The sequence below is a fragment of the Phyllostomus discolor genome, chromosome 1 (assembly GCF_004126475.2).
Source record: "Phyllostomus discolor isolate MPI-MPIP mPhyDis1 chromosome 1, mPhyDis1.pri.v3, whole genome shotgun sequence".
NCBI classification, from domain to species: Eukaryota; Metazoa; Chordata; class Mammalia; order Chiroptera; family Phyllostomidae; genus Phyllostomus; species Phyllostomus discolor.
The window spans coordinates 210990976-211010910 of NC_040903.2; the positions used below are offsets into that span (position 1 = coordinate 210990976).

The following is a 19935-nucleotide window of genomic DNA, read 5'->3' on the forward strand; positions in this document are numbered from 1 at the left end:
GTTTAAGGTTTATCTTGTAATTTTAGATCCGTGATCTGTCTCCAGTTAAACTTTGTGTGCAGTGTTGAGGTTAACCCTCCCTGCCCCCACGTGGCTGTACTGTGCAGTAGGAAGGGCCAGTTTGCTGCTGTAAAAACCAGGGTACCTGGCGCCTGTCTCTGTGATCACATTCGAGTCCCTTAAGTTTTTCAGGCTTTGTTTTCTCCCCTTCCCTCCACATGATATGATGGGTTGTGTCCAATGGAAAGTAAGCTTCCATGTCGCTTCAGCAGGCTGTCCTCGAATCTAAGAGAGGAAGGAGATATTAAACCCCCGTTCCTTAGTTCATCCGCCAGGAGATGCTAATGGACGTCCCTGAAGGGCAGGAGGTCCTTGAGTGGTGAACGGTTTCAGAGCTTTTTATAAAAGGGTCACTTGTAAGGTAGATATTCATAATTTGAAAGTGCAAGGATTGGATGCCACAATCTTATAATCAAACCAAAAACACTGTTCATTTTGCTGAACTAAAATATATCAGAGTTGAACAATATTTTCTTTAAAGAGTTCTGCACACTGTCAATTTGATGTGAATAACTTTTGGGCGAAAAGTGTTATCTCATATAACTTTCCAATTATTTGGTGAATTTTTTCCAGATGTCTTTCTGCTAAATTGGCTTTTGGTTTAATTCTGTAAATGGTCATAGAACATACTTTGCTTGACTTCAGTTCTTTTCAGTTTGCTAAAGTTTGTTTTTTTTTTGGCCAGAACATGTCGCTCTGGTGAGTATTCCATGTACCTTGGGAAAGAATGTGCGTTCTGCTGTCATGTGTCATGTTTTATATGTCAAGTAGGTCAGGCTGGTCGATGGTATTTTCAGGCTTTCTGTGTCTCTAAGGGTGCTTTCTGTCTGCTTGTTCTATTGACTACTGAGAGTGGAATAGTGCCGTCTCTGAACTGTAATTGTGGATTTGTTTACTCCTTTTTTTAAGATTATTTATTTATTTATTTTTAGAGAGGGAAGGGAGGGAGAAAGAGAGAGAGAGAAACATTAATGTGCAGTTGCTGGGGGTCATGGACTGCAACCCAGGCATGTGCCCTGACTGGGAATCGAACCTGTGACACTTTGGTTAGCAGCCCGTGCTCAATCCACTGAGCTACACCAGCCAGGCCTACTCCTTTTAAATCTATCATTTTTACTAGTGGTTCATATATTTTTGGTATCTAGAGTTTAAGCCATTCTAGTGGATTATCATGTTTTCTTGGTGAATTAATCCCTTTATAGTTATGTGGTGTTACCCCTAGAAATATTGTTTGTTTTGAAGTTTATCTGATATTAATATACTCACCCCAGCTTTCTTTTGGTTAGTGTTTACAAAGTATATCTTTCCAGGCCAATTTACTTTTTTAAAAAAATTAAATTTTATTTTGGAATTATTTTACATTTCTGGAAAAGTTGCAGAGATAGTACACAGTGTTCCTGTATGCCTTTCACCAGCTTACCCTGAAGCTAAATTCTTTTTTTAATCCTTATCCAAGGACATGCATATTGATTTTTAGAGAGAGGGACAGGGAGGGAGAGAGAGAAGGAGAGAAACACTGATGTGAGAGGAAAACATTGATCGATTACCTCTCATATGCGCCTCAACCAGGGACCGAATGCACAACCTAGGCATATTGCACTGACTGGGAATCGAACCCATGACCTTTTGGTTTATGGGACAACACTCCAACCAGCTGAGCCACACTGGCCAGGGCTAAAGCTAAATTCTTACATATCTGTGGCACATTTGTCAAAACTTAAGAGGTTAACATTGTTACATCGCTATTGACTAAACTCCAGACTTTATTTGGATTTCACCAGTTTTTAAACTAGTGCCCGTTTTTTTTCCCGTTTCAGCATCTAATCCAGAATACCACATTGCATTTAATTGTCATGGCTTCTTAGTTTGCTATTGGCTGTGACAATTTCTTAGTATTTCCTTGCTTTTCATGATCTTGATAATTTTGAAGAACACTGGTCAGGTATTTCGTAGAATACCCCTCAACTTGTGTTTGTCTAATATTTTCCTCCTCATTAGATTGGGGTTATGGGTTCTTGGAAAGAATGCCATACACTTGAAGTGCCTTTATTACCCCATCATTTTAGGGGATACACACTGTCAGCATGACTTATCACTGGTGATCTTAATCTTGATGGTGGGGTTAGAGCAGTATCTGCCAGGCTTCTCCTCTGTGTGAATGGTGAGGGAGGACCCCCTAACCTTGGTCCTAGTCTTGTGGCGGAAGCAAAAGCCTTCCGTCTTTCACCAGTAAGTATGATGCTGGCTGTAGGTCTTCATAGAGACCATTAAGTTAACAAAGTTCCCTCTATTACTATTTGCTGACAGCTTTTTTAAATGTCTTGAATGGATATTGAATCTTGTCAGCTGCTTTTTTTTCTTGAGTTTATTCATATGATATATGCCTTTCCTTATTTCATTTTTTAAATATGGTGAATTACACCAATCATTTTTCAAATGCCCTGGCCTTGTGTTCTTGGGGTAAAATCTACTTGGTTATGATGTATGTGTCATTTTATATGTTCCTAGACTCCATTTGTTGCTATATTTTTGAGGATTTTTGCATTCATTTTAATGAGAGATGTCAGCCTGCATTCTTATATTGCCAGTTTTGGTTTTAGGGGAATGCTTATGAAATGACTTGGAATGTGGCGTTCAGTTTTCTGGAAGAGATCCTGTAGAATAGGTGTTTCTTTCTTAAGTGTGAGATAGAACTTACCAGTTTAACCATTTGGGCCTGAATATTTTTTGGAAGGGTTTTTAACTAAAATGCAATTATTTAATACATATAGGGCTATTTCAGTCATGTATTTATGTCTTTTAAAAGAGAGCTATTTATTTACTTATTTATTTATTTACTTACTTATTTTTATTTTTTTTAAAGATCTTATTTATTTATTTCTAGAGAGGGAAGGGAGGGAGAAAGAGAGAGAGAGAAACATCAATGTACAGTTGCTGGGGGTCATGGCCTGCAACCCAGGAATGTACCCTGACCGGGAATCGAACCTGTGACATTTTGGTTCACAGCCTGCGCTCAATCCACTGAGGTACGCCAGCCAGGGTTTGCTTACTTATTTTTTAATCCTCACCTGAGGACCTGCAACCCAGGCATGTGCCCTGACCAGAACTGAACCCATGACTCTTTGGTTTGCAGGATGACACCCAACCAACTGAGCCACATTGGCCAGGGCCCCATCACATATTTCTTCTTGAGTGAGTGTTGGTAGTTTTTGTCTTTCAAGTACAGGCACACTCATTTGATTGTGCTTTATATGTGTTGCTTTTTTTTACAAACTGAAGGCAAGACCCTCCCCCAGCCAAAAGTGTATGACTTGCTTTACTGCAGTGGTCTGGAACTGCGCCTGCGCTGTACGCTAGGTATGCCGGTGTTTCGCTCTGTTCCGTCTCCGTTACTGCGTTCTTGGGCATCGAGTCGTGCTAGTCTTCCCTTTTAATGTTTGCGGGATCAGTAGTGATAGCCCCTCTTTAATTTGTGATATTGGTAATTTTCATCTTCTTCCTTTTTTTTCCTGTTGAACATGGCTGGAGGTTTATCAAGTTTACTGATCTTTCCAAAGAACCAGCCTTTGGCCTCATTATTTTTCTCTAATGTTTTTGTTTTCCATTTCATCGATTTTCATGCTAACATGTATTATTTCTTTTCTTCTGCTTGCGTTGCATTTAATTTTCTTTTCTTTCTCTAGTTTCTTAAGGTAAAAGCTTAGGTTATTGATTGTAGATCTTCTGCCCTAATAAATGCATTATAATGTTGTAAATTTCCCTCTGGGCACTGCTTTAGCTGCATCCCACCCATTTTAGTATGTTATGCGCTTATCATTTAATTAAAAACATTAAAAATTTTTCTCTTGGGACTTCTTTAACTTATGAGTCATTTGGGAAGTGTGTTGTATAATTTCCAAAACTTCAGGGATTTCCCAGATTTTTTTCTTACTTATCTCTAGTTCCATCATGGTTTGAGAATGTGCTTCGTCTGGTGTCTGTGACTGCCTCCTGCTTCCCCATGCAGCTCCGATTTCATCTCTTCCTGTTCGCTTCTTCCCTGGGGGTGCAGTGCAGCCAGCCTTTCTGTTCGTGAAACGTGCCGAGTGCGCAATGACCTCAGGGCTTTTGTACTTACTGTTCCGCTGCTTTTAATGTTTCCTCAGGCACTTACATTGGCTGGCGCTATCATTTCGTTCCGATCTTTATTCAAGCTTGTCTCTGATAAGTGGCACCGCCAAGTGCTGCTTACTGCCACTGCTTAAAAACCTGGGCATGTCCTCACTCTTCTTGCCTGTTTCTCATCTCTGCTACTTAAACAGATGAAATCTTTCTTGTACAAAATAGAATCATTCACAGGATTTCTGTATTCTGCTGTACATTAAAAAAAAAACCCACATTGGTTTAGTCAAGATGATTTGCAATCCTTGCTTAGCAGAAACCTGTTGGAGGGTCAAATGTATAGTGTTTTTACTTTGGAAAACGCTCATTTCTTTTGATACACTAGTAGGCAAATCCATGTGGCCTCCTTTCCTAATGTTCCAAAGTAGCATGTATTCCACTTGCAGCTCTGGTCTCTTATTCACTATTGAGAAATATGTGTATTATAATCAGTCTATAGACTAATTTCATATTTCTTTTTACTAGGCAGTGAGAGCTATATGATGTATGGTTTTGTTTGTTTGTTTGTTTGTTTGTTTGTTTTAGATCTGTAGCTAAGAAACGTGGAGCAGAGCCACTAGAATCGGTGTGACCTTGGTCACATCATTCGGCCTCTTCACTGTCATGATGTGAGGTGGATTGCAGGCCTGAGGCCTTCTTCAACTCCAGCTTCCCCTCCTAGCGTATCTTTAGCACGAGAGAAAAAGAATCATCGTTTCACACAGCTTTTACAAGACTGACTTTTGGTTGACTGATGAACACTGAAATTTTAGTATTGATTTGTTCGTACACAGTATTGTGTTTCCTCTGATTCAGTGGCCCAGTCACAGTAATAGTGTGAAATAGTCAAACGAGCAGAGAGGAGCCACAGCACCTTGTTAGGGGCTCTCTTTCTGGGTCAGATAGCCACTCCTAGATTTCAGTTTTGTCTCCAGGACATAATTTCCAAATCCGTGGCTGTGGCCTTGGGCTTTGTTCCCCGACTTTGGCCCAGAGCTGCTTTGCTGGGTGGCGTCACCAGGATGCCTCACTGGCTTTCCAAACTCCGTGTGCCTGAACTTGAATTCCTCATTTTAAATCTAAATGTGTCCCCGCTCTGTGTGGAAGCCTGATTATCTATCCTTTTAAATTACACTGGAGGGAAATCTAGGAATAATTTTGCATTATGTTTTTTTTCTTTCAGAAATTAGTTTTGTATCAAGTCCTATTGATTTTATTTCTGCAAGATGCCATTTCTTCCTTTCTATTCTAATTCAGATACACAGAGCAGAGGGCTTTGTTTTTATTATTTTCTTTTTATTTCCAGAGCTCAGTGACTGGCAATTCATAACTGTTCAGTAAATGTTGATGAAATGATTGAATAAATCCCACCTATACTGTGCCTTCCACACTTTGTTTTCACTGATTCCTACTTATTTTTCAAATCTCAGTTCTTGAGAGAAGTCTTCCCTTGACCTTCAAAGTGGGTGATGTTCTGGAGAGTGCTATGTACTGTTCCTTTATAGGTCTTTGCACACTTAGGATGGTTTAATTGATTTTTGTTATTGTTTAATATGTGTCTTCCCTGACTGAGAAGCTCTTAATAGGGCAGGGCCTTATCTGTGTGTGCCACCACGTCCCTGCTCAGGGCTTAGTGCAGTGCCTAATAGGTAATAAGCACTTGGTCAATATTTGTTGCCTGACAAATTCTGTGGCTAGGCATAAAGGGTTGTCAGAGAATGCAGAACCAGTGCTTGGCAGGCAGCAGGTCCTGAATAAAGCCTACCTGAACGTCAGCCCACCTATCCTCCACAGGTTAGGTAATTGGTAGTCCCGTCCCCTTCCTATCATAGCTGTTCACCATCCTTTCTCTCTGCAGGTTCCGGGGATCCGGCCCGATCGTCTCTCTTTTTATACAGCTGTCAGTTACTGTTCTGTCCTCCCTCCCGGGCTCCTGGTTTCCCAGGGTAGCTGCTCTGTAAACCCAGCCTTCTTAGCGATCCTTTGCCCCTGCTGTGTTCTATATTCCTGTATCTTTAATGTGTTTTTAAAATGATGTTTACTGCTGTGTGTTCACGGGGAAATAGAAAGGCTGGTTTTAAAAAAATAATGGGAGAGGTTACAGTGTTTCCAGACATCTTCCGAATGTGTATAGTTATTCCTGAACTCGTGATTTATGTACCTTTCAATATTCTTGTAATGTTTCCTTTTATTCTTTGCAAAATACTGTAGAAATATGGTTTTCAAATGTTTTTAGCATGACTCTAGCATGTGTTTAGCGTAAGGAATACATTTCAAATTGTGACGTGAATATACACGTGTTTGCGCATGTGTACTAGTATGTATAACTGACACTAGTTGTTAATAATTATCCTTCTGGGTATAATCAATTAAAAATACGGACGTTAACAACAACTATAATCTTAATGTTGAAGTGGAATATGGAAAAATCCCAAATAAGCAGTACAAAAACTAAAATTAGGAAAGATTTATTGATGCAACAGGTGTGTGTCTGCCCCTTCATAGACTCATTCCGCTCCAGAGCCAGTAGGCATAGTTAGTGTTCGTCTCACATGCTCTCGTGAGACTGGAGGTGGGCTGTGAGGAGAAGAAAGAGGGTGATGCATTTCTGAGATGCGTCCCGGAGAATCATAGGGCTGTTTGTACCTCTCTTGGTAAAAAGAGGGAGCTCAATTTTTGCTATAGGAAGTTGAAGAGCCATTGAGAAGGAAATGCCCTCTCTGTAACTGGTGATGCTGGTTTCATGAAAAGAGGCGTTTGTATCTTCCTCACAATGACCACGGAACCTCTGCATACTAGGTTGACATGGCATTAGGATAGCAAAAGATATATAGAGGAAATTATGAGTAAAGGCACTTATCATAGTGTGAACATTACTAAGTAATTCACGTGGAAACTTTTCTTTTGCAAAGTTATTAAACTAGAGACAGTTTTTAAAGGTTTTGTTTATTTATTTGTAGAGGGAGGGGAAGGGAAGAAAAAAGAGAAGGAGAGAAACCTTGTAGTGAGAGAGAGACATTGATCGGTTGTCTCTCGTGTGCACCCCATTTGGGGACAGGCCCGCACCCAGGCATGTGCCCTGACCAGGAAATCAAACTGGTGACCCTTTGCTCTGTGGAACTCAGCCACCTGAGCCACACTGGTCAGGGCTAGAAGACATTCTTAGGCCCGTAGTCTAGCTAGCCACTTCTTATGATGGGACTATCACCCTGGGTTCTGTGGTAGCCCTCGGTTGTGAACTTAGAATCGTAGGTTAGAATCCTGGCTCTCACCTGCAGTACTTGAACGGCTTTGGGTAAATCTCATGTTATTTTCCTGGGACATAGTTTCCTCAACTGTAACGGATAGGATGTATATGTAAAGTCAAGAATGTGAAAATAAATGTGTATCAAGTGCCTTGCCAGGCACATGGTAGGCCCTTAAATCTTCATTTTTCTTTTTCTTTCTTTGGTGCTATTAAAAATGTAATTCGTTTCTCTGTGATTCTCAGCGTGATATCTACAAGCAGAGTTGAATGCTTCCCTAAGTGCGCAAACCTCTTACAGGCGATGTTTTGAAGATTTAACATTATTAAGGATTCAATTTTGTAGTGCTGATATGAAAATAAGCCACATTTGCAAAATTACTGACATTTTGGGTTGGTATTCAGTAACTTCTGCTCATTATTCCTGAGTCATCTGTGTCTTAAAAGAAATTTTTTGTCTTTCTTGGAAGTGTAATTCTCTCAGCTAGTTATTTGACTAATTTTGTTCTATTCATTAAAATATACTGCTTAATAATCTACTTGGAGTAAAGAAATGATTAAGTATCGACTATTTAAAGCTGAGTTTTCCTTGCAGACCCATGGCAAGGCGTGCGCGGCATCTGCTTCAATTGTTCTGAATTCGAGCCGTGTCAGCAGCTCGATGTGTTATATTTTGGGTTTTGAAATGCAAGCTGCTAGAATTAGGATCGCAGGCTCTGCACACACAAATCGTTTCACATCCTGCACGTCCGTGAGCAGCAGCAAACTAGAATTCTCGGATTAATTTCTCTGACTAGGTTATGTTGTCATTTGTGGGTAGCATATGCTCCTCCCCCTCTCCCTTTTCTTGTTTTAGGATTCAATAAACTATGAGTGTGTCTGGCTAGGAAAAGAGAAGGGCCTTTTGCTATACAGTCAGGGTTTTTCATGTGTGAATCTGTTTTTCTCACTAGATTTTGAGTTCTTCGAAGCAAGGCGTAAGAATAAAGATAGTGCTGTCAGTATCTGTCTAGACCTGGCCTAACATGCAGCCTATCCTTTTTGTGGGGAAGGGCGCGGGCTTCATCAACCAGCACAGATAGCCTCGTTTCTAGAGACCAGGATAATATTTCTGGAAGTGCTTTGGACAATACGATAGATACACCAAGAGTCTCTGGTCCTTTTTTTTTGTTTCTCACAAATTGGTTGTCATTTTGTTTCTTTCCAGCATCATTGAGAACCAGCTTTTTTTTTTTCTTTTTGAAATTATGTTTTTTAAAAGCATTAAGCAGCATAGTCACACATTTTTCTCTAGCAGTGCTACATGGCTCCGGATCAGGAGTGTGATGGAAGAAGCAGATGGGAGGGTTTGGCGTTGGCTGGGTGCGCCGTTTGGAAGAGAGGCGGTGTGCGTAATGGTCAGTCCGTGGGCTTTGGAGTTGTCCGGACTGGGTAACTTTGGGCAAATACCTTCTGCTCTCCAAGTCCTAATTTGCTCATCTGTAAAATGGAGCTAGTCATGACATCTAATCTACCTCATAAGATTACTGGGAGAATCAACAAGATGACTGCAGATAAGGTGTTTATTATCAGCATGCCTAGTACATAGTGTATTAGATACGACTTTTATTGTTATTAGGAGGAGGGAGATTGAAAAAGGAAGGCCATTGGTGGGACCATAATTGAAGTAATAGTCAGGCGGTTCAGGCTGGCAAGTAAGAAAGTAAAAGTAGGAGGAATATCAGAACCAGGAGAATAAGAAGGAATTGAGGGATTAGCAATGTGATGAGGGTAAAAAAAAATGAATTTAGCAATGAGAAAAATAGAAAGATGAGCGTTTATAGGCAGCAAGTGAGATCGGAATTTGAGATTCTAGAAATGGAGCATTTCCAGGTAACGGTTGTCCAGCTTTTGACAGCGGTTGTTGATGTGGAGACAAATTCCATGTAAATAAAAAATGTATAGAACCTTTACTGTGTGTTGGTACTGTGCTAGGCATTGGAGACTGTGAAATCTGGACAGAACGTCATTGGGTTAGAGGGGTCAGGAACCAGCGGTGGGTCACTCACGGGGACGACGAAGGGAGCGTGGCAGCGGCCGCAGCTGAGATGACAGCGAAGCCTGCGAGACTTTTCATTATCGCAGAAAGTGCCTGAGCGGGTTGACTTGTTTGCCATTGGCTTAAGATATCACTATAAATGGCTCCTTAAATAGGCGCATCTCCCAGTGGGAATAAAATAATTAGTAACATTAATTTAGAATTCAAATGATAGCTGTCCTAAATTCATTGATCTAACTAGTCCCTTCCTCTTTCCTTTTTAGCCACCGGTGCACAGATTAGATGATTAACCCAGTTCTTTTTAGTTTTAGAGGGATGGTTTGCTGAGTGGGCTCGTGTCTTTTTTGCGTGAGTACCCTAAAAAGGAACATATCCCACGGACCAGCACAATTCGGGCGAAAAGGAATAGCTTGTGGTGTAGCCAGGATGATTAATCCCTTTGCCTTTTAGTTGCAAGTTCTAAGTTTTGAAGTCCAGGCAGCTTATTTTGTAAAAAAAAAAATAAATTATATTAAATTAAAATAAAAATTAAAAATATAAATAAAATACTTATTAAACATTTATTTTAAAATGACATGTACCATATGGGATAGCAATAAAGTAAATTTTTTAACTGTTGGCTGAAACCTCTGCTGATTGTTTTTGGGTTCCTTCCATGAAGTGATTAGTGGCATGGATTCACACATATTTGGTTTATTTCTCCTGATTGTAATCAGAGTCAGCAGGAGGTAACAGTGGGTCCACAGCGCCCAAGGGGTTCCCGGGCATGCGAGCGTGCTGGATAGCCAAGTCTACTCTTGTGCGCGTCTGCTTTTGTCTGATGCACCACCCTGGGTGCTCCTGCTCATCCTGTCCTCTGGTGCGCGCTCTCCGCCTCTGCTGGCTGATTTTCGCCTTGTCACTGTTAACATGGTAATCCTGAAGAGGAGCCCCGTTGCCAGGACAGACAGAAGGAGTGAACACGCGCAGTCCGTGTCAGACGGACCTTATGCTTCGTTTGGACGCACTGCGACTGCGCCCTTGGCTCGCTCACCCACGGGGTCTGAAACCGGGGGGGAACCTGCAGGCGCCTCCATTTTTTTCCCAGTCTTCTTCTGTCGTGGTGGGCCTCGGAGTGTGGTCTGCAGAGCAGCAGCCTCAGCGTCACCTGGGAACCTGTTAGAGAGAAAGTTCCCAGGCGCCACCGAAACCCACTGACCCGGAATCTGTGGGGCGAGGCGCAGCTTTCACCGGTGCTCCCGGAGGGGTTCCGATTCACGTTGCAGTGTGGCAGCCCTGCTGTAGCCGACTGTGCTTACCAACGTGCGTACATTGCCTTGAAATCTGGCAATGTATTCCCACTAAATTGGGTGCATAAGTTAGAAATATGAAATTGCCATTGTTTTAGGTCAATAATTTTCTCAGGTTGGCAGTTTTGTATGGTTCAACTAATAGTTACTTTGTGCAAACCAGGATTTCTTAAACGTTTCCTTGGTGCATCATTGACATTCTCTGTTAGGGGCAGCTGCTGTCCTGTGTCTTGCAGGGTGTTCAGCAGCGTCCCTTGGATTCTAAATGGCGGTGATCAAAAATGTCTCCAGGTGTTGTCACGTGCGCCCTGGTGGGGGTGGGGGGCAGCACTCCAGCGGAGAACCACCAGCGGACCTCGCTGCTTCCCCTTCTCAGCCCTGATTCCCAGGGTACCACCCAAATGCATCTGCTTTTTTCTCTGAGTGCGAGAAGGGCCAGACATGAATTGATCATACTAATTAAAGTAAGATTTAAAAAAAAATATTTTTCAGTTGCAGTTTCCTTTCTATATCACTTTGTATTGGTTTTAGGTATACAGCATAGCGGTTAGAAATACTTCACAGAGTGATCCCCTGGTGTTCCCAGTACCCACCTGGCGCCACACATAGTTATTACAATATTATTGACTATACTCCCTGCGCTATACTTACATCCCTGTGACTGTTTTGTAACCACCGATTTGTACTTCTTAATTTCATCACCTCCTTCACCCAGTCCCCTCTGGCGGCCATCAGATGTCCTCTGTCGCTCTGAGTCTGTCTCTGTCCTGCTTGTTCATTTTGTTTGCGTGCACGTGGTAACAGTGAGCGCCCTTGCCTTGCTCATGATCGGGGGGAAGCATTCATTCTCTCACCCTTAGTGTGATGTTAGCTCTACGTTTCTCAGAGATGCCTTTTATCTGGTTGAAGAAGTTCCCCTCTGTTTCTAGTTTGCTGATAGTTTTAAATCACGACGAGTGTTGGATTTGTCAGATTGTTTCATTGGTTGAGATGTTCATGTGTGTTTTTTTAAAAGTCTGCCATATTGATTTTTACAAAAAAATTAAACTCTGTATTTTGAGAGAATTATAGATTCACATACACTTTTAAGAAATACTATGAGGGGAGACACAAAACACTCAGAATTTATTTGTTAAAAAATTGTGTATTTATTCTTATATGTTTAAACTTCAGTCACCTTCAAAGTACTCTCCATTTGATGCAGTACATCTATGGAGACGTTTTTCCTCTGCTCGAAACAGTTTTTGAACTCATCAATTTTGATGTCTTTTAGTGCTTCTGCCATTTTTTGTTTCGCCTCTTTCACGTCGGCAAAATGTTTCTCTTGAGGACTTTCTTTCATCTGGGAAGACAAAAAAACATCACTCGGGTGAGAACAGGTGGGGCACAGGGGTCGTGCTGTTTTTGGTCAAAAACATGCGTGCAGTGTGGGCAGGTGTGCTTGTAAATCACCCATCATGAAATGGGCAAATGCGTTGAAAGAGTCTTAAAAAAAATTCAGTGAATCTGAACGCAGCCTCTCACAACAACACCAGCTGGTACAGTGATAAAGATGGGCTCCTAGAACACTCACCTAGCGGGGGAAGCCCATACTACAATGGGCCCACTCTCCAGAAGATAATTCCGGTTTTTCTGCATCTCCCCATGTAGATACCCATGTTCTCCTTACCCAGTTTCCTATTGTAGTAAATTTTTAAAAAGCTGTAGTACAATATCACAACCAGTTTACTGACATTGATACAATCAAGACAGTCAAGGTAGTTAATCACTACCCAGGTTACATCATTATAGTCACATCTATTCCCCTTTTCCCCCACCGACATCCATCCATCTTAACCCCTGGAAATCATTCTCTTCCCCATTTGTATAATTTTCACATTTCAAGAACGTTGTACCGGGTGGGCAAAAGCAGGTTTACGGTTGTGAGTACACGAAACACAGAGTTTATTTTGTATTGTTATTTATTAATTACTGTATTATTTTCCATATGAACAACTGTAAACCTACTTTGCCCCACACCGTGTAAGTGGAATTATACATATGTAACCTTTTGGGCTCAGCTTTTTCACTCTGTGTACTTCTGTGGAGATCCATCAGCCCACTGCATCTGTCGATACTCTGCTCCTCTTTATGGCCGAGTAGCATTCCATGGCGTGGACGTACCACAGTGTGTTTAACCATTTGCCCATTTAAGATGTATAGGTTGTTTATAATTTTTTTGGATCAAATAAATCTGCTATGAACATTTATCCATTGGTTTTTGCATGAATATATGCTTTAATTTTTTCAGGATAAATGCCAAGAGTACAATTTCTTGGTTGTATGTATTGCACGTTTAGTTTTAACAAGCTGCCAAATTGTTTTCTAGAGTGTCTGTACCTGCCTCCATTTCCACCAGTGATGAATGAGTGGTCCAGTCTCTTTGCATTTGGTGGTACCATTATTTTTTATCTCAACCATTCTGATAAGCGTGTAGTGATATCTCCTTGTGGCTTTACTTGATATGTACCTAATGGTTAATGATGTTGGACATCTTTTCATGTGTTTATTTACAATGGTGATCGCCTAAGGTGAAATATCTTTTGCCCATTTTCTAACTGGATTGCATGCTTTTTTACTATTGGGTTTTGAAAAAATATTCTAAATACTAGTCCTTTATCAAACATGTGGTTTGCAAACATTTTTTCCCGATCCATGGCTTGTTTTTCATCCTCTTACCAGGCTTTTCACAATGCAGAAGTTTTTAATTTCAATGAAGTCTAATTTATCAGTTTTTTCTTTTCTTTATGCTTCTGGTGTCAAGTTTAAGAACTCCTTGCCTAGCCCTAAAATCTAAAAGACTTTCTCCTATGTTTTTTTCTAACAGTTTTATAGGTTACATTTCAGTAAAACGTAAGTCTGTGATTCATTTTGAGTTAATGAGGCTTAGGTCAAGGTTTTTTGTTTGTTCATTGTTTGCCTCTGGGTGTCCAGTTGCTCCAGCATCGTTTGCTGAAAAGGCTGGCTTTCCTTCCTTGAATTGCCTTCCCAGCTCTGTCAGATGTCAGTCGGGTATATTTGTGGAGGCCGGTTTCTGGGTTCTCTCTTCTCGTATATTTTTTTAACTGCAAAGCTAGTGAATAAAATTCACTGAATGTTCAGCGCTAAATTTTACTGACTTCAATTTGTTATCAGTGGAAAACGAGTTCTTGCCATGCCTTGAAGAAGAGAATGTCCTGAGACCTGCACGGGAGGATGGGGCTCCGATGGATGGTTTATTGATACTGTAAAATTAAGAGGGTTCCCCTCCTGACTTCCCAATGCCCTATCTCTGTCCACCTGGCCGTGGAAAAAGTCCAACTGTGTCCTCACCAAGGCCAAGACAGAAGCCAGTGTCCAGAGTTTCTGTACCATATTAAAGCCCAGCCCAGTCCAGCATCTGGCTCGCTTAGCATGTGTTTCCAGCTGCCGTCCATGGCTGTGCTGCGGTATGCAGGCTCCTGCAGCCTGTGTGTGGAATCCCGTGGCCATGGGCTCTGCGACTGCTAGGGCCACACGGCCATGAAGAGAACAGGCACATGCACCATGCAGGTGCGGGTCCTGGGCACGAGAGGGAGCTTAGTCCTTTTGGAGCTGGCACCATCTGCTGTAGGATGGGTAGCTGCTAGACCCTCACGGTCACGTGTTCCCAGGCAAGAGAGTGCCCGAATGACCTGGGGAGTGCATCATGGGATGGGAGGGGGGGTGGGGAGAGGAGAAGAGAGAGAGAGAGAGAGGAAGAGAGCGAGTGCTCCTTTGTTCCCCTGGGATACAATCAGCTTGGGCTTGGGATGGGCCAGTTGCTATTTCTTTTCTTTTTCTAAGTATAGTTGGCATTTTTTAAAGAAAGATCCAATGTATTTATTTTTTTAGGGAGAGGGGAATGGAGGGAGAAAGAGAGGAAGAGAAACACTGACAAGTTGCCTCTCACATGTGCCCCAGCTGGGAACCAAGCATGCTACCCAGGCATGTGCCCCAACCAGGAATTGAACCTGTGACCTTATGCTTTGAGGAACAGTGCCCAACCGAGAGCCACACTGGTCAGGGCTGAGTGCTTTTTCAAAAGAACCAATCAACTTCCCAAGCTTTCAGGGCTTTGGATGGGTTTACACCCCCTAGTTGGATGGACAGACCTCTGTGGTCCAGCACCACCCCTGTGTCCCCCAGCGGTCTGGCCCTGGAGGAGGGAGCGCAGGCGCGTTACTCCCCTTGGTGGAGCCATGCTGTGCTCCCCCGGAGTGCGAAAAGCTGTAGCTTCCTGGTGAAGCAAACGGGCTTATGCTTCCCCATTTATTAAACTCAGTGTCTAAGTCCCTTTGCTCCCATTTCCCCTTACTAATCAGTTGAATATCAAGGTAACAGATTCACCCAGTGAGCCATCCAATCGTTCATGCTTTCCAGATACATTTACTGAACCTCTGCTCTGGCCCCGAAGTTGTCATATGAGCATTAGTTTTGCAGATACGGCTCTTCTCTTTCAGTTCTCTGCTAGTGTATTTGTTCCCTGTGGCTGCTAGAGCACATTACCATAAACCGCATGGCTTAAAACAACAAATTTATTCTCGCACAGTTCTGGAGGGCAGAATTCTGAAATTGTGTCAGTGAGTGAGAGCCAGGTTGTCAGCAGGGCTCTCGGGGAGCACCCTTTCCTGGCCTCTTCCCGCTTCCGCCGCGGTCAGCATTCTCGGCCGGTGGCGGCGTCACCCCAGTCTCCGCTCTGCAGTGAGAGTGCCTTCTGTTCCGAGTGCCTGCTCCTCTGAGGATCTTCTAAGGACACTTCTTCCTGGGCTTACAGCCTGCTTGGGTAATCCAGAGTGATCTCTGCATCTCAAGGTCCTTTTTCAAATTAAGATAACACCACAGGTTCTAGGCTTAGGGCATAGACGTATTTTATGGGGTAGCAGGGGCACCATTCGACCTGCTAGAAGTAGTAATTTTATGTGCAACTTTAATTTCCTTTTCTTGATCTCCTCCCCATCTTGGCATGTGTCCATTATTTCAGTTCCTTTCTTTCTTGATTTGCCTTTTAAAGTATTTGCTGAGAGAGCAGTGATACTAGTGGGATGCTGTTCTGGCCTGGAGCCCATAGCCTGCTTACTGCAAAAGGGGAAGCACCTTCCTCCATAGCAGGGCAGCTCTGCTGAGGGTCGGAACATGCTTCTTACTACCGGAACTTAGAAAGCTGAAGCAAATAAATGTAATGCTGAAAAAATCTTTAAAAACCATATTAAAGTCTTACATATATAATAACAATAGTTCCATTTGAAGAGCTAACTAAAAATTATTTTAATTAAGATAAATAAACATGGCATCAGCGATTAGCATTTAAATTGGTACCCGAATACCAGTGCTACATTCACTAGCATCTTTTATTTATTTATATATATATATATATCTCAAGTGCTTGGACTTCTTATGTCACTTAGCTTGTGTATTAAAAACAAAGAACTTTTGTATAGAACAGTTTTTTTTTTCAGAAGAATCTGAACACCTTTTCTAAGGTATTTAGACCACTAGAGTATCACTGAGGTTATTTTGGGAAAGCTGTAGTGACCTAGTGAATAGTTTGTCAAGAAGTACTATTTAAATGTGTCCTACTGACCTTTAAGAATACTGAGTATTGCTTTAAGAAGTTTCTGGCAACTCACTGAGTCTGTTTAGAGCCGCAGGTCACTTCATCATACCAGGAGCAAGTCATTGTGTGATTCTGTTACAGTGGATTTTGTCGCTGTCCCTGCCGTTGTTATGATTATTAATAGTTTACTGGAATGAAACTTTGCCATGTATATTTTTATAAAATACAGCAAATTAACAGGTCACAGGAAAAAATGAGGTAGAATTTGAAAGTAAGTATTTAATAATCTTGAAGACTTTTAGACTTAAGACATGTATGTAGATAATCTTGTTTTTAGTATTAGCATAATTAATATCTTCATGCACTTGTAAGGTTTGCTTAATGAAATTTCAGTTCTGGCTTTATTTTTATATCTAAATGATATCTTTAAAGTTTACAACTTTTTTAGAGTTTGAGTGTTTGTCATTAAAAGCAGTTGTTTTCAAATGAATCTCTACTTTTATAGTCATAAACCAGGAATTCAGCCTATAATTACACATTTTAAATTTGTCTTTTCTTTGTAAGTGCTGGTCAAGATATCCAGGGAACAAGTGTGATTGCAAATCTTCCATTTTTGATGCGACAGAATCCTGCTGAAACACTTCGGAGAGTCTTGCCAAAAGTTAGAGTAAGTTGGTGCAAAATAAGATTTGAATTTACCTTTTCTTTCCTCCAGTAGCATGTTATCATCAGGAGAAAATTTCAGAGCTTCTGATGGCTGATCTTTTGTACTTACTCACTGAGAGGAGGAAGCATTTTGGTGCACATTTTACACTGTGATGAAAATATTCAAAGAAATTGGCTGATGGAAATGGAGAAATCCAGACCTTAAATTGTAAAGATTTCTTTAGTCATTTTCTGAGCAGAGACTTTTTAATAAAGTTAGCTTTTCAGTAGCTCAAAAGACTCTTAAATAGTCTTACAAAACCATAGCTAGCTATCTTATTTGGTGTTCTGTTGACTTAAATTTATATGAATAGTATTCTACAACATTGATAATATTCAATTTTACTTATATTCCTAATAATAGCCCTGTGGTGTGACGTGTAAAGAATCATCAAATAAAGATTGAATTGTAGCCATCACAATTTTAGTTTTCTATTTATTTTATTGCTTCCTAGATTGTTCAGAATTAGTTTTCCTGCCATAAGCAAAAATATTTGATCTACTAGAACGTTCTTTCCTCTATTTAATATTTGATTATTAATATATAATGCTAAATATTTAATACATAGTATTTATTATTTATTTGTACCTGTGTGCAAAGCGGTGTTTTTAAGAACTTGAATGAACAAAACAGACAACAGTCTGTATCCTTAGGGAACTTACCTACTAATGGGGATTATGTTTGCTGAAAGTTTTGTGTGCTTTTCTTTGGCTTTCTGTTTGGTTATAACTTTTTCATCACTTTTAGATCAATATGTGTTTAAGATGCTGTAATTATTAGTGTGTCCTTGAGTTTTATTTTTAGGCACCTATAGCATGGTTTCAGTTACTGTGATTTAGTATTATGTTGTTTTTACAAGACAGCCACATCTATGCAGGCAATATGAGGGTTTTCTTTCTCTTTTTTTTTTGCTAATTGCAATGGTGAATTGAGATGTTTATTTTAGTATTGTATGTGATTCAGAAGTGAATCAAACTTTTTCATATCTATTGTCCCAGATTCATGCTATAATTTAAATGGAATTAAGTCTGTACAGTCTAGGTTTTTAGTTTTACACTCAACTTCCATGATATTAACTGACCTAGCTTGTCAGTATTAACCCCTCCAAGTGCCAGTTAAACATCAGAAGGCAACAAGTAGTTAGGTCCTCTTGATTAAAAGTTATTCTATCCTAGCGAATTAGATTTAAAGCTAAAAGTACTGACTGTGCTATACACACATGTGTTGAGCAGGCTAAGTCTGGTCCACAGACAGCATACTGAATGTCCAAAGTTTCATAAAGTAAAAATAAAAGATGAAGAATAGAGATAGTGACCTTTAGGTCTCTAAATTATTTTGAAAAAATTATTTTGTTAATGAGGTTTTCAGTAAAGTTTATTAAATAATAATGCCCCCAAAATCTTAATTTCATGAGAATGTATAAACAATAATATACACTATATACACTATATGTGCTTTATAACTGAGTTATAAAGATGATTTTAATAACATTTAAGTAATAAAAATTAGTCCATAATATAGAAAATTAACTGAATGAAGAGTTACAATACTATAAAGAAAATGTGTACTAATGAATATGTACTAAGAAAAACCTTTATTAGAGGAAATGATTTCATTCATTTCTTGAGTTAATCATCAAGCATACAAAAAAGATGGAATTGAGTCACAGATTAGATTCCACGCCAGGCAGGCCTCAAACCCACAGGACACAACTGAAGAACAGGCATGGGAGTCTTGTGATTCTGACTTTATGTAAACATGCCGAAGGATTAAGCAACTCGGTGAGACTTTGTGGAGGCAATAATCATGATTTTTGTAGAGGGCTCGCAATATAATGCAGGCAGCTAAACATGTAAACAACCCCGTGTCAAATTATAGAACCTGTGTTATGTGCAAATCATTTTTAAATCATTGTGTTCATGCATTGTTAAGACGTCTTTGTACTTACAGTCAGCACCTTCTCCAGTTCTGCCTTGCTTCTGTGAGTGGTTACTTTCAAAGATAAAACGATGACAAAAGTCACACATAGCCACTGTATTCACTTTTGCCACAGTCATAATTTTAGTTAATTTTATAAAAACAAAATCTTGCAGTGCAAGTGAGCATTTAGTAATAACGGCGTTTTCGTCCATACGTAAATGTTTGCTGAATACCTCCCGGTTCCGAGCACTGCTCTGGGCGCCGAGAAAATAGAGTGATCAAAATAGAGAACTTGAGCTCAAGGACGTGACCGTCCAGAGGGGAAACAGACAGAAAACAAGTGAGTGAGTGTAAAGATCAGGATAGGTGACAGGGGGAACACTGGAAGGGCAAGGGAAGCCTTTTTGTGGAGCTAGAAACTGACAGGCTCGGAGGAAGCAGGCATTTGAAGGGTCAGGAATGAGTGTGGAGGCGGAGAGAGCACAGAGCGGCCCTAAATTGAGAGAGCTTTGTAGAATTGAGAGACGCCTGTTTGGTTGGAGCCGGTGCATCTGGGGAGGGTGTGGCTTTCAAAGACGTTAGAGTGACGGTCGGTGACAGAGCACCCAAGAGCTGCCCCTTTCTAGGGTGGTGGGAAACCTCTGAAGGCTTAAGCGGAGCCGTGACCTTTCCTTCCCATTCGCGTTCGTCGTTTTGATAATTGTGTGCCGAGTGGGCTGGAGTGGGAGAACTAGGAAACCGCAGCACTGGTCTTTGTGGTGTCTGAAGGTGGCTTGGATTAGGACAGCTAATTTGAGACAGCGAGAGCAGCGGGATTCGTCTGAGATGCGTTTATCGAGGTTGCATGAACAAAACTGCCCAATGGATAATGGGATGTGGGAAGTGAGCGCTGACTTCCTGAGTCCAGGCTGGAGCATTTACACGGTTTTGCTGATTCTGAGTATT

General features: G+C 40.9%; 1 protein-coding gene across 3 annotated transcripts in view; it reads left to right on the plus strand.

The window, feature by feature from the left end:
- The window catches only part of PPP4R4 (protein phosphatase 4 regulatory subunit 4), an 84447-nt gene that overhangs the window by 8744 nt on the left and 55768 nt on the right, over positions 1-19935 (plus strand). For 2 of the 3 annotated variants that reach the window (XM_028506796.2, XM_036013606.1), the window contains exon 3: positions 16929-17031. The exons of the other annotated variant lie outside the window; for it this stretch is intronic. In XM_028506796.2, coding sequence (XP_028362597.1) covers positions 16929-17031 — 103 coding nt within the window. The remainder of the gene's footprint in view (positions 1-16928; positions 17032-19935) is intronic. 3 annotated transcript variants of the gene reach the window in all.